Source organism: Temnothorax nylanderi, unplaced genomic scaffold (assembly GCF_030848795.1).
Source record: "Temnothorax nylanderi isolate EJ_2023f unplaced genomic scaffold, tnyl_v1.0 TNYL_tig0193_pilon, whole genome shotgun sequence".
NCBI classification, from domain to species: Eukaryota; Metazoa; Arthropoda; class Insecta; order Hymenoptera; family Formicidae; genus Temnothorax; species Temnothorax nylanderi.
The window spans coordinates 215,395-231,781 of NW_027249255.1; the positions used below are offsets into that span (position 1 = coordinate 215,395).

The 16,387-nt window shown below is 40.8% G+C and overlaps 2 protein-coding genes and 1 long non-coding RNA gene across 9 annotated transcripts in view; 2 read left to right on the forward strand and 1 right to left on the reverse strand.

Annotated features, from left to right (window-relative positions):
* The window catches only part of Fry (Protein furry), a 30,779-nt gene extending 29,000 nt beyond the window's left edge, over positions 1–1,779 (forward strand). For all 7 annotated transcript variants that reach the window (XM_071716770.1, XM_071716769.1, XM_071716772.1 and 4 more), the window contains 4 exons: positions 40–232; positions 348–605; positions 676–1,177; positions 1,357–1,779. In XM_071716770.1, the coding sequence (XP_071572871.1) occupies positions 40–232; positions 348–605; positions 676–1,177; positions 1,357–1,517 (1,114 nt within the window). In that variant the 3' untranslated portion in view covers positions 1,518–1,779. The remainder of the gene's footprint in view (positions 1–39; positions 233–347; positions 606–675; positions 1,178–1,356) is intronic.
* A 46-nt stretch (positions 1,780–1,825) lies between these two features.
* Positions 1,826–3,217, forward strand: LOC139778711 (A-kinase anchor protein 14). The gene is made up of 4 exons (XM_071716786.1): positions 1,826–1,969; positions 2,123–2,233; positions 2,307–2,492; positions 2,838–3,217. The coding sequence occupies exons 1-4, from the start codon at positions 1,826–1,828 to the stop codon at positions 2,955–2,957; spliced, it is 561 nt and encodes a 186-aa protein (XP_071572887.1). The 3' UTR covers positions 2,958–3,217.
* Positions 3,218–3,597: 380 nt separating this feature from the next.
* On the reverse strand, positions 3,598–15,840 carry LOC139778713 (uncharacterized). Its single transcript, XR_011719647.1, has 4 exons — positions 15,217–15,840; positions 14,634–15,136; positions 5,052–6,895; positions 3,598–4,932 (listed from the first exon to the last, which is right to left on the reverse strand). It is a non-coding gene; the product is annotated as an uncharacterized lncRNA (long non-coding RNA).
* Between the last annotated feature and the right edge of the window lie 547 nt (positions 15,841–16,387).

The following is a 16,387-nucleotide window of genomic DNA, read 5'->3' on the forward strand; positions in this document are numbered from 1 at the left end:
CGTATATTAATCGTTTCATTTCGGATCTTTCGCCTATAGCGGTTCGAGTGCGGGAGATCTCGGAGATGTGACGCCCTGCAACGCGTCACCCAACCTATCCGCGTTGATGCCCTTCCGACAGGTCGTACGAGACGATGCCGAAGAGATCTGGAGGCAGCAAATTCAAAGTCTCATTACTCAAGCTCCGTACAATACTTTGAGCTTCTTCCAATTGCTGAGCAAGATCTTGAGGGTAAATATTGCTTTAAAAAAAATATAATTTATTTTATTAAAAAATAAATCCTGTTAAATTTTACAAAAGATCAATGGATTGTCACTTTTCCTAAGGAAATTGTTGTGTTTCATAGGATGTGAGCAGTAAATCTGTTGGTCTCACACGCGAGGCAAGTGCTTTGCTTTGTAATGGCAGCTCGGCTTCAGCTCACTTGGGTTGCCATTTATCTGCTCATGCTGAGCTACTTAGTTCAAAAGCCGAACCGCCTCTGGTGTGGTTCTCGGTAGCCATATTCGCGAATCAGCGGCTAAACGAGACGTTGCGCTTTGGAATGCTGGAGATACAGGAACATCTGGAAACATTTCTCGATAGGAAAGATCACGCTACGGAAGTGAGTTTTGTCGAGATACTCGACAACGACTGTTTAAGACAAGACGCTATAATATTGGTTTTCCTTTCAGTGCTTGGAGGCAGCTAAAGCAACCGCTAAGCTTCAGGCGTTAGGCGGGAGCCACACCACGGAAGCGGGCGTCGAGGAGATGCTGTTAGACCTAGGCAGAGCGCTGTACAAACTGCACTTCCAGCTACTTCTGTTGATCGAAGCGTCGAACAAAATGCTAGGGGCGCTAATGAACGCCGCTAGAAACGTACAGATTCCTTTGCAAGATCTATCTATTGAGATCGCGAATATGAAGATAGCATTAAGCAGAGCGCTCGAAGAAAGCACCGAGAGCGAACGAGGGACACCGACTCCGACACCCAGTCCTAGTCCTCTTCCGGGTTCTGGAGCCGTGGAAGAAGTCGCCAGAATCGCCGAACTTCTAAGAAATGCACGATGGTGTCCAGCGCTCGAAGCCGTGAGACTGCACAGGGCACAATGGCCCGGAGACCCCTTTCACGATGACGACGACGTAACAACTGCCGTTAATATGTACTGCAAATACATAGGTCAAGAGAGATCGGGTGAGTTTAATAGATAATCAATAATACTTAAATACAGTTACACATCATCTCAATCTTTTTTATTGGCTGTATGATGTCACTATCGTTAATTCTTGGAATATTTGCGTGATTTACACTTTTAAACATAGCAATACATGAAATATATATTGACATATATTTTGCGTATCAATATATTTCAGACATATTCGTGATAACAAGGAAGGATGAAGAGATGTCAGAAATATTTGGCAGACTGATGGAAAGTCTGTTCGAAGTACTGGCGGCCGTGACAGGATTGGAAGCGTCTACAAAGGCCGCGCGCAATCAGCATGACTCTAATCACTCGAAAAACGATTGTTAATATAAGTTTATATAACTTTAATCACATAATATTACGAATCGTTCTCGTATAGATTAAGTCGGCACATATATACATATTTAATTGTCGTACATACGTATGTAGATGTCTTGTATACGACGGTAGGTAAATGTATGTATATACATATATCACGAGAAAAGTTCTTAGATCCGTCGTTCCGTTTTTTTTTCTTTTTTATGCGAAGAACGCAACGAATCGTTATCGATTGTAAATTTGGCGAAATAAATCATCGAAATCTTTCGAAGATGACGTTTTGAAATTCGCACGCAATCTTTGTAGGATTAATCAGTATGTTTATGCGAAAGAGGCGGTCGGTGTATAATACACGGCCTGCGGAAGAGCATCAGGTTGAATCTTGTCAGGATGTGACGCGTTTCGTGAGAAGATTCGTCGATTCCGCAGTTACCGCCGCAATAAAAATTGTCGCTGTCATGGTTCGTTAAGCTTCTTACCTGTCGATTACGGTGTACCTGAATAATTCTCATACATTTTCGTACATACTGAAACGGTATCTCATATGTACATGTAACAATTGTCTATTGCTCGCTCGTAAACAATTACTTGTATCGATTGCTCTTAACTGTTAGGATCATCAGTCCTCGCTCAACTACACCGAATGGCCTACGTGTGGAAATATCAATGCGCGAAACGGCCTGCGATGTGTGAAAGAGGAGATGCTCAGATGGAACCAATTATCGGTACAATTGAAAAAAAGATCGATCGCGCCAAGGGAAGGGAAAATGAAATACGTGTTTTATTGATCTTCTGCAGGCTCTGAGAAGCTGGATGTTCCACGCAAAGTTTATCGGCCTTAACAGAGAGAGGACCACCGAGTTCTACATGTATCAAGTCCTGTGGAGCATACCGACACCGGCATATCCGGAGCCATATGTGACTGTCAGTGTGTTCTTCAGCATCGCGGCGAGTCGCGTGCAGCCGCCGCACTTTCCAGTCGACGTTAGTTTATGTATATTTTCAGCTCTTTCCCCTTGCTCTTTCTGTCTTCCTCTCTCTTTCCCTCCCTTTCCTGCGCGCACGTTGACTGCACATCGCTCGGCGTGAACGAGCAGATCTGGGTAGTATCGGGAATCACTTTTAGCATGCCTTATCATAGTTCGAATAAACAATATAAATATTTAAAATATGAAAGTATACCGTACTATATATATATCATTACATTTACACGAACTTGGATTCGAAGTCTAGGATACTAGCCAGATTTTACATATAGATAGCCTCGTGTGTCAAATTAAAGATTTTAAATTAAACACGTTTCCGTAAACGCGAATAACTTTTTGATAGGTCACGTATGTATTCGAGGGACACCAGTTTGTGCATCGGTTGGACGTAGTCTTTAAACCGAAGTGGCTTTACGACATTCTCGACATGAAGACTATGGTGTTCAAAACCTTCACGTTTTAAAATATCTCTCACTATTCTTCTGTGAAAAAAAGCTATTACTTCTCCCTCAAAATTGTAGAATAGTAAAACAATTTTTACTTATGATTAATTAAATTAAAAGTAATCAGGATTTACATGTGAATTTACATGTGGCAATGAAAATGCGATACATCTCGAACATATCCGTGTGTATCGAAACGCAAGCACGATTTTGCCACATCGCACCGTGGAACGGCTGCAACTTTTCAAGGCAGATTTTTAAACGCCCGCACCGTGCAGAATGTCGTAAAAGTAAGAGTGTCGGATTTCCGCGAATCGGGCACGCGCCGGCCGCAATCTGGTCCAGCACCGGACGCCGTTTCATTTCGTTCGGTTAAACAATACGAGCAGGTGATACCCCGCTCCGTAAGAGAGTACGCACCGCGCGCTGCCATTCCCAATCGTACATTTACGACCTTTGCATTAAATCATTAACGCCAATTGTTACAGCATCGACAGCATTTCCTTGTCTACAGCTGTAGAAACGAAAGACTGAATGTAAAAGTAGAACATTTACTGAATCGATTTATTGGCAGTATAATTTCTTAATAAAAATTTTAAAATAAATATATTTGTTTCCTGTTACATATATCATTTAGTCGCTTCAATTTATAAAATAATTATAGAAATTCGAATTTATATAGAAAATTCCTTGAGAAAATATTGTATATTATACACATAAAAATACTCTTCGCTTCTTTATATAGATTACAATATTTCCATTTATAGACAATTCCTTCACGATCTGCTAGCATCGAACCAAGATATTATAGGTATCAATAAGTGGTTTGGTTTCATTTATCCTCTCCCACGAAGTTGATGCACGTAGCCCCGACCACAAAAAGAATCTACAATCCCGCGGAGGACACCGAGGAGGTGTGAGCCCCGCGTTGGTCCCTGGGCCCGATCCCGACATTTCTTTTACGCATTCTCAGCTTTGGATAATAAGACCGACGAACAGATAAAACAATTCGAAAACCAGAGATTCTCGCTCGCGCACATGCGGGCCGGACGACACCGGGAGGTCTCTCGGTGTCTCAGCAGGAGCCAGAAGAGACGGCAGACCACGTGTCGGGCATGTCGAAATCCGGACACGTGATTGCGCTTTTAACAATATTGATTTAATTTCTCTTCTTACGCATCCAGAGGAATAATTCTGGTATTATACGTGTCTTTCGATATCCTGAAAGCTTTTGGTGTGGTGTATGTAAGACCGTGGGTATGTCATAGCTAGATTTAATTGTTTTTATTTTTAATTTAGCGACTAATATATATATATATATATATATATATATATATATATATGTGTGTAATGAAAGATCACGCTATAGCTGTTGGATTTGACTCAAGTTTAACGAATTCCATGACTGACGCGATCATCCTCATTTCCTTCCGTCGAGGATCCATTCTCCAAAGACGCCGGGAAAAAGACCGATCGCGCTCGTCGTTTCACAAACAATCAATCCGAGTTATGTGGGTCAAAAGCGCGTGATATCAGTTTACGACCGCCGACCGCGGTGGTAACAACCACCGCCTATTTATACTGCGCCGGGCTTTTTGTCAGTCGCGGGGTGGTTCTTGTCCTAAACATCACATCCGCCGAAATGTGTGCCTCCTACGCTGACCGAGAAAAGGAGGATCGCGAGGGACCGCGAGAGGCAGCGGTAGCGGAGACGAAGCGCGAGGGAAGCCACGACAGGAACCACCGCCTCGCTTTCTTCGGCTTCAAACATCCGCTGCACCAGCCGCCACCAGATCTCCCGTTTACCCCCTGCCGCCTCGGTTCGCGCGCTCAAAGGAACGTTCGTGCACGCGTTCATTTCCCCCTTTTCACGTCGGAAGCGAAAGGATGCGTCTCGGATGCGTTTCTACCCGCGGTTCTCTCTCTCTCTCTGACGCTTTTCAAAGTCTCCGCTCCGTTTCCGGTTCTTCTCGCTGACGTATTCTACTCTGCGGGCTGCACACAGTCAGGAACTTAATTAATATACATTAATATAATAAAATTAAAAAAAATATAGAACTAATAAAAACGTATATAGATATTTATTATGTGTATATACTTGTATGTATATTTACCATTTTAATTTATAGAAGCAGGAAACATTGAAATTCGACACTCAATGCCTCAACGCAATTTCTTCACGACACGCAAGACTTTTTTGATCGATTGTGGCCGCATGTCTCGAGGGGAGCGGGATCGCGAGATACATCTGGACCAGGACGATCGGACACGTCGCGGCCTTCTCCAAGACGAGAGAAGGGGGATGACCGGTGGACGCTGCGCGACACGCATTGTATACCGGACCCACGTGCACGCGCGAGGCAGCAGCTCGTCGAATTCACCAGCTGCCGATTCGCCGAGTCGACTCCTGGAAGCACGGGAGTCGATCTAAAATTAGCGGCTCCGACATGGCACCCCCGCCTAGCCCTTACATGGCCACGTCACGGGCATACACTCGGGCTACTTCGAAAGCGAGAGAGAGAGATAGGGAGTTGGAGAAAGAGAGGAGAGAAAAAGGGAAACAATAATAATCGCAGCCTGCCCGGCACGAGTTGATCACGCGCGAGATCTAGCAGCTGGGACTCGTCGACGTACGGCGCGATCGGACCTTGCTCCAGGAACGATCGGCGAAAGCTTACATTAGCGAAATTGAAAGAAAACTTTGCAAAGTGTAATGATAACAACGAAAAAGAAAGATTCTGTTTCTTTACAGAGGGAGATCTATAATTTCGTGCAAAAAATTTTCTTTAGCTCGCATCTGCATTTGATATCGCGATTAATTATAAAAAAATTAAGACTATCCGACACATTGATTCTTTAATTAACTTGAGTACGTAAAGCAGGCAAAATGCAAAACTGTATATAGATACATTTAGTGTATCTAAAATAATTTTTTGTTATATTTTATATACACGCTCATATATATATGATTTTGAACTATTCTCGTGATCTTTTCCAGTATAAAAAACTCGGCACGGAGTACTAGAATCCTTTTTTATCACTGCACGAGACAGGAAGTACCGCACGGGTTAATAATGATGAACCACATGGCTCCCGAATGAATGAACGACGTAATGAACAAAGTCATGCCATACTAAACGCGTTAATATGCTAAAAAGTTCTCAATGAAATACCGATTATCATCAAGCATGAGATAATATACTTAATCTTAATTTATTTTCATTAATTTCATGATTGAAGAATCAATTCTTGAAAATATCGTCTTTGATATCCATTTAAAATGTTTGATTTGTTTCAAAACAGTTTAAATTTTAAATACCCTCACTATCTTACATTATCATGAATAAATTAATACTGAGCGTTTAGATAAACAAGTACTGGTATACAGAGATACAGTATAGTACTCCTATACTGTCTCTCTTTATACGTATGAATAATTTATTCGTAAACTACCTCATTTTCCTCTTTTCATTCGCATATTTATAATATCTCGATATAAATAAAATAAACCAAATGTATGTATATACATGGAGATTGCAACAAATGCCAATGTACCTACTCAAATCCCTGCTTTAATCTGAACCATTCGAGCAATATCCGGAGGGTTCAAAGAGAGCTATGAGTCTCTCGCGCGCGGTTCGATTAATCGCGTTTCGCGGATCTTCATTCTAGTTCATTGTACCGGGCACATCTCGGTAGGTCGCCTAACACCGAAACGAGAGATCCTTTGCGGACTCCTCGTAGGAGGAACGAACCCCGTTCCGCAGAGTACATCTGCGTCGAGCGGATGCAGACTGCATTTTATGACCGCCCAATGCACAACCGATTCTTATTCGTGCACCCGCACTCACACCCTCCATGGTTCTCCGCCGAGCACGCGGTACAACGACTTCTATAATTAGATTTCCTTCCTCCTTTTGGTCTTAGACACCTTCGCGGCCGCGAGTGATCTCTTGACCTGCGAAAAAGAAAATTAAAAGGGAGATTAGAAGAATATTGAAATATTTCAGTTTTAAAATTAAAATTAATGTACACAATTCTATAACTAAATAGATATATTACATATTTCAATTAATTTCAATACTTAGTCCCTAAATTCAAAAGTTAATAGAGCCATCTTTTTATTAAAATTTTATATTTCTTTATATTGATTATATCATAAATTAATTGACGATCCATAAGTTTGGACGCAATGTTACGGCAGCTTGAAAGAACCACGCGCTCTGCGTGTCATAGGTTTCACTTCGGCTATTTCGAACAGGTTGCGCTCGTATCTATTTTTCGATCATTGGCATCGGCCGGATCCACGGATTCTTGCACGACGACAGGTAGACACGGACATAATATAAACGGCGATAGTTAAATTGAGTCGCGATACATAAGCGCGATCCACACCATGCCAAGCGCTTGCTATCATCGTCGTTGTCTGTAGATATCGTTTGTAATCGTTGGTAATCGGCCAAAACTTCGCCTCTAAACTCGTTGCACCCGTACAAAATTGCGATATTTCGATTCAGGATTGAAGTGCCAGCCTGCTGGCATATCTTCTACTTAATTAGATTTTTTTAAATAACGTTCTATGATGTGCGATCGTTCTATTTGCTACTTCTATGAAGGGCTGGCCACACCTGCGCAAGATGTTTTCAATTACGATGTCAGAAGCATAAAATTAGGCGAATGTGCCGCTTGCAATTTTATATAAGAGTTGCATAAATAACTTACACAAAAATGTGTAACTAACTATATGTACATATAACTACTTCCTTATCAAATTTGATAACATAGAAGCCAGTGGAAATTCTATTATAAATTCATAAATTATTTCCGGAATAAATGTATCTTTTCTACATCTTGGCTCATTCTTGTTTTATCGTACAAATATACTTTTTTTATAAGTACATCCTACCCTCGTTTTATCGTTAGTTAATGTTGCCTAATCGTTTTGTTTTTTAGTAGATCTGATTTATGACAATCGTCAAGCAAACGCAATTGTCCGGAAACCGACAATCGTCACGAGAGCTATGCTTCCTGTCACGTTGTGCTTTCGTCAATAGGCGAGAGATAAATTGGTGGGGCGCGATTCCGAAATTAGTATTTCTAGATCGTAGTAAAGGAATATCCTTGTGCAACGTCGGTACTTTTTACAGAGGCTTGCCAAACGCCGGATTAACGCCAACCGGTTAATTTAAACGCGTTAATTCAATTATATCGAAATTATTTTACATAATTATCTAATTGACGATTAAAAGACTTAACGTTCAAAGAAACTCAATAATTCGTAGATCTAGAATGACCTTCAAAATTTGGATATTAAAAGTTTAATATTTTTTTAGAGGGCTTCAAAAATCGTAAATGTTGCTTCGCATGTTGGATTAAAACAAAACGATTTGCTGCTTGACGAGTATTTCATGTACCTTTTTGAATCTCTCTGTCAATCTCTCAATTAAAAAAAAAATCTATCAATTCTTATATGTTATGGCGCCTTGGCAACTCGAATCCGTCCCTGATCCGCATGCAAATAGAAGCTAAACTTAGAGATGTCCGATTTCCCTCGTTACGACAGATCGCATTTTCGTCTTCATCGACCTTAATCATTCTTTTACTAGCTTCGATCGCTAAGTATGTCCCACGTGATGCGGTGTAGATACATCCCTATAATCATTCAAACGTTATTTAATTTATTAAAAAACAATTCATATTCTGCAAATGCGTGTAAGTCGAATATAAATGGTATGGGTCAAATTATTAATTAATAAATATCAATTAATTTTGATTTAAATATAAAGTAAGAAAATTCTGATTAAATATCTGTGAAACTAGATTTACGCTGCTTCCAACGTAAATCATTTGTGTAGACTTCATAATATGACATTGTCTAATTCGTAGATGGATTTCATGAGTTCTGGAAAACACGAGGCAAAGTAACAAGGTACAAATCCAATACCTTCGGTCCTCAAAGTATTAAGATAACACGGCTTAACGGGCGCACCGACTCGCGGCTGGATTCTTCAATGGGCCACTAGAAAGAAGAGTTTCTGAATGGGCACGCACACGCATCCGAAACGCGCACGCACGTACAGCGCGATATTCCCGTGGATCTTATAGCGGCGAGATATCAACGAACGAGATGCGCGTCCACCGGGTGTCTAATATTATACCGCTACACAAGGCACACATCGTGACGCACGCGATGTTTATACGAATTATTTCGAACTCCTTTGCGTCAAGGCATATCTCGAAATTATGTCTGAAACAAAGTAATTAAGAAATACAGAATTAATTTTCCATTCTTACCATAACGTCAGTACTCGTAAATCTTTGCACACTATTAACAATTCGTCAAATTATTCTTGTCGGTTGCACAATTGTATGTGCTTCAGATATGCTAGTTTTGTTATTTGCATATGTCTTTTACTTAATCATGTTATTCATAACTACTCTGCTCTTCTTTATGGATAGCCATGGAAGACAGAAGCCAGACTAATAATTTCTACCTAAATAACAGTGATATAAGTATTTTTCTTGATAAGCCTGATAAATCACAGTGCTTGGAGTCGCGAGTTGTTTTACACAGCACGAAAAATAGCGGAAGCTCGGGAAACGCCTCATCCGCCACAATAGACGATATATCGAGAATTTTACGAAAATGATAACGTGTCTCAAGGACTGAGGAAAGAGCTTGAAGATGTGAAAAAAGAATGTAATAATTAAAAAAAAAATTGGAAGCGTATTGCAAAAACGAAGAGACTGAGATGGAATCTATATTAAAAATATCCCTCATGGAGAAGGATTATACTCAAAAGCTCGCCAAGGCAAACAAAAAAATTAGACAATTAGAAGATATCAAATTTCAATTAATACAATCAAATAGCAAGGATAAAGATTTCATTGAAGATCTTGAGATAAAAATGAATAAATTAAAGTGTGGACAAGAATATGGGGCAATGGAATATGAAGTATATATGACACTACTAAAGCGGCAGCTCAGTTCCTTTATCGTATATACTTCATACTCCGCTGTCTCATTTTCTTGTTCACATTTTAATTTATTCATTTTTATTTCATTTTCTTCAAAATCAAATAAACATCATTATTTGAAGATATAGCACAGATGTAAAAACCATGCGCACCTATTTCATTGTTGCTCAACCCCCAACTTGGGGGTTCGATTCCCTCTCTAAATATAGAGGAGAGCTAGGCAAAGATACTCTCGATGGGTTCCTATCCCTGCTTCCGAGAGGTGGCGATCAAATAAAAACCGACAAATTATTGGTCGGATTTGAACTCGGATCCTCCGGCTCACTAGACCAGCGCACATTTCTCTGCGCCACGATCGCCACTAATACATTAATATCTAATAATTATATAAAGAGAACATTTATTTTCTTGTTTATATCAAATTTGATAAAAAAAGAGATTGCAATTGCATATTCGTAATTTCTAAATTTTAATTTTAAAAAACATATACAAAGAATTTTTACACTCTAAGGTTTACAAAAAGATTTGATTAAATCGTCCTGGCAACACGAACTACCGATTATTGCTGCTACCGATGTTTTGAGATCCCATATGGGCGTAAAGCCCCGAGATGATCACGTGCGTGGGTCGCATACGTCTTATACACGCACGCGTGTTAAAGGGAAGGCGGTGGAAAAGGGAATTCGAGCCCGGAGATGAGACGACGGAGAGAGAGAGAGAGAGAGAGAGAGAGATGGAGAGAATGGGCGCGTGTCGGTCGCGTGCCTATTGCCACCGGTGACTCGGTTGTATATCTGCGACCCTCTCCGGGGTCCCTTTAACCGCCCCTCTCGCCGTTTTTCCAGCGATGCGGATCTGACAAGGAGATGTTCTCAGACAATAGCGTTTCCGCCGGCGATGAAGATCAACTGTCGACACATGTATCGAATAAAATCATGGGGAGATTTAATAGGTCGATGAGAGTCTTCTTCATCATCATGATAAATGACAGAGACGTTTGATGTAAGATAGAGGAGAAATTGAATTTAAGATACGAGGAGATAAATTCGACTGGTCGGCTCTTTTTAATCAAAATACAACTACTATGAAAATTTATGTTTTCTGATATATATATACACGTACCAATAATTTGTTAAACTGATGACGATACTTGCTCGAATTTGTCACTGTATTATCGTTTGAGACCATGACCTTAGTCGTTCACCGTCTAGTTCACTTCCTTTTCCTGCCACCACGCTCCATAAAGACCGCCTGGGCAATAGTGATGAAAGAAAGAGAATAAAGACGCTGGTATGCGAATGCACAGCCTTGACAGCAGAAGCAGCTTCATCTTACTCTTCTAACTCTGGAAAATAATATTTTGCAAAATTAAACAAGTGTTTCCTATAAGATCTCTTTAGCGAGTCGTCTCTTATTAGTTGCGTGAAAATCACGAGTTTCCGATATTACAAGCGAGAACTGACTATAGTCACTGATTCAGATTTAGAGAGAATATGATCCAGATATCGTCAAGAAAAAGAGATCGCCAGCAATCTACGCATGATATATAGTGGTGACTACAAAGCTAATTACTCCGAAATGTCGGGAATGTTGATGACTTCCGTTCACTTTTCATGAATCAGTGGCATACTTTACTACACTGATATCAGTGACTACTCACTGATTCAGATTTAGAGAGTTAATATTCAGATATCCGTACTTCGTCAAAAGCGATTTTTTGCGATATTGCCTATCTTTAATAAAAAGATTTATTGCATTTTGTTTCCTAAATTACTTGAATATTTCGATATCAAGATACCTGCATCCTTTCTTTGAATTAAAAGGTATTCTATAATTAAAAGAATTTCTAAAGAACAAATCTTGTACGAATTAGATTCTTCTGATCGTCTATTAATCCACGCGATCCTGGGACAAAAGAGGCTGCAGAAAAGTGGAGTATTATTCATAAATTATTTTTGCCAGGATTAATTGCGATCAGGTCAAACTGCGGTACGCTACGAGACGAGTCCGTCTTCGCAGGTGGCAAGTAGGCATGCAAAACCGAAAGCGGAGGGCGCATGCATACGAGCACGTGCTCGCATTTTGCGAGAGGCAAATCTTTTCAGAAACGGCGCGGCGGCGGCGACGTTGGCGGCGATCAGCTGGCGGTATTTCTCCCTTTTCTCTCCGATCTTCGCAAGACCGAGAGGGAGAGGCGAGTCGGAAAAAAAAAACGCCAAAGAGAACGAAAATGAGCGTCGCCACCCCTTCTCCGTTGCGCGCACCCGCATCCTGTGGCAGCTTTCGTAAAAACCGTCGGCCCTGTCGGTTTCCATTCAAAAGCGCGAGTCACGGGGGCTCATTTACGAGTTTCACGACGAAACCCTACACTGGCCGGAGAACGAGGCGTCTGCGATTTCGATCGAAGCGTCAGGAACAGAGCTTAGAGATGAATAGATAAATAGACACCCATAAAAAGGAAGGGTGCAATCGTGTCTTGAAAAGAGATCTCGCCTTTGAATTACGTCAAAGTATTGTAATCTATCTCTGAAAATCATACAAAATAAAGGGATTTTATTTAAAAATATATAAATAATATATAAATTTAAAATAATCAATTTGTCTTTAATATTATACTAAACTATGATACGGAAATAAGAACAATAATTATAAGAATAATAATGATTATATTAATCATTTGATATAAAATAAATAATCACAACAAATAAAACAATGTAATATCAAGTGATAAAAGAACTCATTACTTCCAACGTGGTATAAAAATATTGCATGACAACCAGAGCGCGTAGAATTTTATGGAGCAATATCAAATGACCATTTGGGCAGCTTCCCTTCGAAGGGGAGCACTCCAGCAATGCCGAGGCGAAGGGCAAGTAGCTGAATTCGTACCGATGGCGGTGTAAGAATAGCAACACGATCGAAGAGAGGGGGGATGAAACAGGCGGCTGATCGCTGTCTCCGGAAGGAACTGTCTCCCTTTATCCTCGAGGACATTCCTCCGAACACGAGCCAACGTGTCTTACGGTGCTCTCCCCTAAAGGGGAGGCGCTTCCACGGATGTCTCCACCCAGCGTTAACCTCTTGCACCCAGAACTAAATTAAGAGTCGTTCCGGTCGACGTTTTTTGCCACCGGCACTCCTCGAACCTTTTTTCCCTCCAAACCCCGCTCAATCCATCGAAAGTATCAACCCGTTATATTTCTTCGCCATGTCTAAATATTTCAGACCTATATTCCCAAGATATTTGTCTGTTACAGCTTTCACTAATATATACACTTAATTCTTTAATTTTCATCCTTATTCTTTCAATTACCAATATAAATTGTTTAGGATTGCGGTACCACTATAATTAAATCTTTATACATTTTCGTTCACAGAGTTGCCTGATTATATTAAGTATTATGTTACTCACATTGTTTGCGTTTTCAATAAACATGTAAGTCTTTCTCTGTCCAAGTTTCATCACATGAAACTTGATTTAAGGCAAAATCGAATCATCTATCTGACTACCACGGCGCCTTGTCTTCACCTTTCACTCACGTGCCTAAAAACAGCAACAATGCGGTGGAATATAATCGAGACGCGTGCAACGCCTATTCCCGCATAATATGATTCACGTACCCGTGAATAGAGAATAGTCATTAAGCCGCGCCGCCCGGTGTCATTGCACCCTAGAGATCCTAGAGGACGCATAGGGGAGGCGAAGGAAAGCGCAGACGGAAAAGTTGGAAGTACACGTAAACGGCTGAAAATCTGACGTCTTGGCGCCCGGCCAGATCTTCGCCTCGGCTTATCTTCGGCCTCGTCTTCATCCCTCATCCTCCGGTGGGCGCTCCTCCGCGGAAGACGGCCCACGGATTTTTATTCCGCTTTCCCGCCGCGCCGCGCTGACGCGACGCATCGTTTCGCGGAAGCGCGCGTCCTCATCATCGTATTGCTATTCTCGGAATCCGGACAGTTTAATAGGTTCATCCGATTGGCGAATTCTAGGCGCACGAGTGTTTAGCTCCGAAAATTCTTTCTGATTATTATTTCGTGATGTCTGTGCTGCCGTAAATGTTTGTGATCGTGCAGAACTTTTTCACCAGCCATCTGGTGCCAACATTTAATTTTTAGTAATCTCGCTGCAAATTCTATTTGGTATGAATTTATTAAATTTAAACCACAAATAAAGTTGTAAGATCTGTATTTATATTAAAGATATTTCTCAAGTTAGGACAGGTTTGTAGTAATTGTAACAACTTTACGAAACTTCGAAACGATTTGTCACAAAACTGTATCGAGATTATAATATTTTATAGAAATATTACATTGTTCTCCAAAGAATTTTACTTAACTCGACTTCATCATGACATAATATAGTAACAAAAAGTTGGAATTATCATTTCTCTAGTATACAAATATAATAAAAAGTATTGTATATAGTATACAATAAAAAGTATATATATATTATATATAATAAAAATGTATAGTAAAAGGTTTGGAATTATTGCAAGTGTCGTGCTATAATTTTTGCTTATTACAATTCATCTCGCTTCTCTAATATACGAATATAATAAAAAATTCTTTTAAAGTTGAAGAATTCACTCAACTTTGCTCATCACCGAGAAGCGCAAATTTGGCGAACGTCTATCTTTGCGAAACGAACGAGTTAGAGAAAAACTCGCCAACGGACGAATCTCGTCGCGAGATTCTAGATTCCAATCTCCTCGGCTTACCTTATCGCGCCTCGAGGATGGCCGTGGAATAGAAGAGAGGTGGTTTACCCGAAGACCACGACAGCTGCATCGAGCCAGCGGGGCCTGAAAATAGCACGACAACCCCATGCCGAGGCCGCCAGAGGAGCGGCGAAGTCGAAGTCCTCTCTCCTTCTCTCTTCTCGCGCTCGCCTTCGCTGCATACTCCGGCGGCCGCTAGGAAAGCCGCCGGTCTACGAGCCTTTTAAATAGCGTTCGCGTGCTTTTCCCTTTTTTCCGGCACGCGGAAAGTACTTGCTGCCGCCGGTACGAGGAAAAGAGGGTGGCGTGCGGAAGGTCGCTGATTTATAGGAGGAACCGTGCGTATCCGGATACTTTACGGGACGACACGCGATACAGTCACGCTTTCTCGTCCTAAACGATCTCGCCGCCCCCGTGGATCACTCCTAATGACTCTCGGTATCCTCGACGCAAAAACTATATCCGCCCCCGTACTTATCCATCTTTCTCAGGCGAGAAATTACCTAAAATTGGAAATTCCCCTCTTACAAACTTGTCCCGATTTAGTAAACTTACACGTATATCATTCAATGTAATTTATCACCATCCGTGCAGTCATTCCGAAGACCGTCAGCGAAACTGTTCGGATCTCGTCGACATTCCTTGGTACAATCGAGCCTTTCGAATAAATTTCGTTTCTTCGCATCACCGAGTATTCTTTCAGTAGAACCGCACGTGACCGCGGTCGCGATTTATCCGTCAAGATCTCCTTCCTCGCATATCGTTTTCGTCGACGTCGCGTATTTCCTCCTCCTCCGCATCTGGGAGCGCTCCAAGAGCGCCGAAAATACGCGATTCGCGTCCAAGTGGGCGGACGGAATACCTTTGGGCACCTGTAGGATGCGCCGCCGGATAAAGCGCGTAGAAAGCCACGAGGTGCCTAGCACTATTGGTGCCGGTTACGTTAATGGATGATCTACTGCAGTCGAATTGCGTCAGTGGTTGAGGATGCTCTTGCTCGCTCGCTCGCTCGCTCGATGCGCTCGGAACTCGTGACTTTATTTTTGGCCGTTCGACGACGATACCGTCGTCGACGATTTGCGATACCGCCGCCGAGACACCTGTTCCGCGACTCCCATCTAAAGATTTCTTGCAATCACACGTTTTATCCGAAAGCTCACAAATATTTCGTCTTCGCGTAGACAGTCGATACGGAATGCTTCAACTTCTCTTCTTTTCTGCCCTGAAGAATTTCAAACATTTTTTTTAGCATGAAGAAATGACGCGGGATAGAATAAATATATCGAACAGCGGTAAATAGTCGACTGTGAATCATAAATTTTCACTGAATCGCGAATATTCTTGAAAAACGAGTATATAAGCTTCGTCATTTATAAGTTATAAATAGATTAATAAAATTTTAAATGGAGATTTTATACGTTTTTCAAGTCTCACAAATTAGACTAAATGTATAAAAAAGAATTGATCTCTCTTTTGTGATTAATAAAAGAAATTAAAATTAAATAACGAAATAATTATCTGTCTCTGAATATAAATCAATAACATTTTTAAATAGTCTCTTATTTTAGAATAAAGTTTGACAAAATTTATATTTCTGATTCATTCGTCATATAAAGTATTCAATGTTTGATACCGTTTAACATTTGCAAGTAAAAATAATAATTAACTTTTTAAAGCGAAAAGAAATCAGTATCACAAAACTGTTGATAAAAAGCAGTGTCCAGGCAATTCCTCGTGTACTCTAATTTGTATAT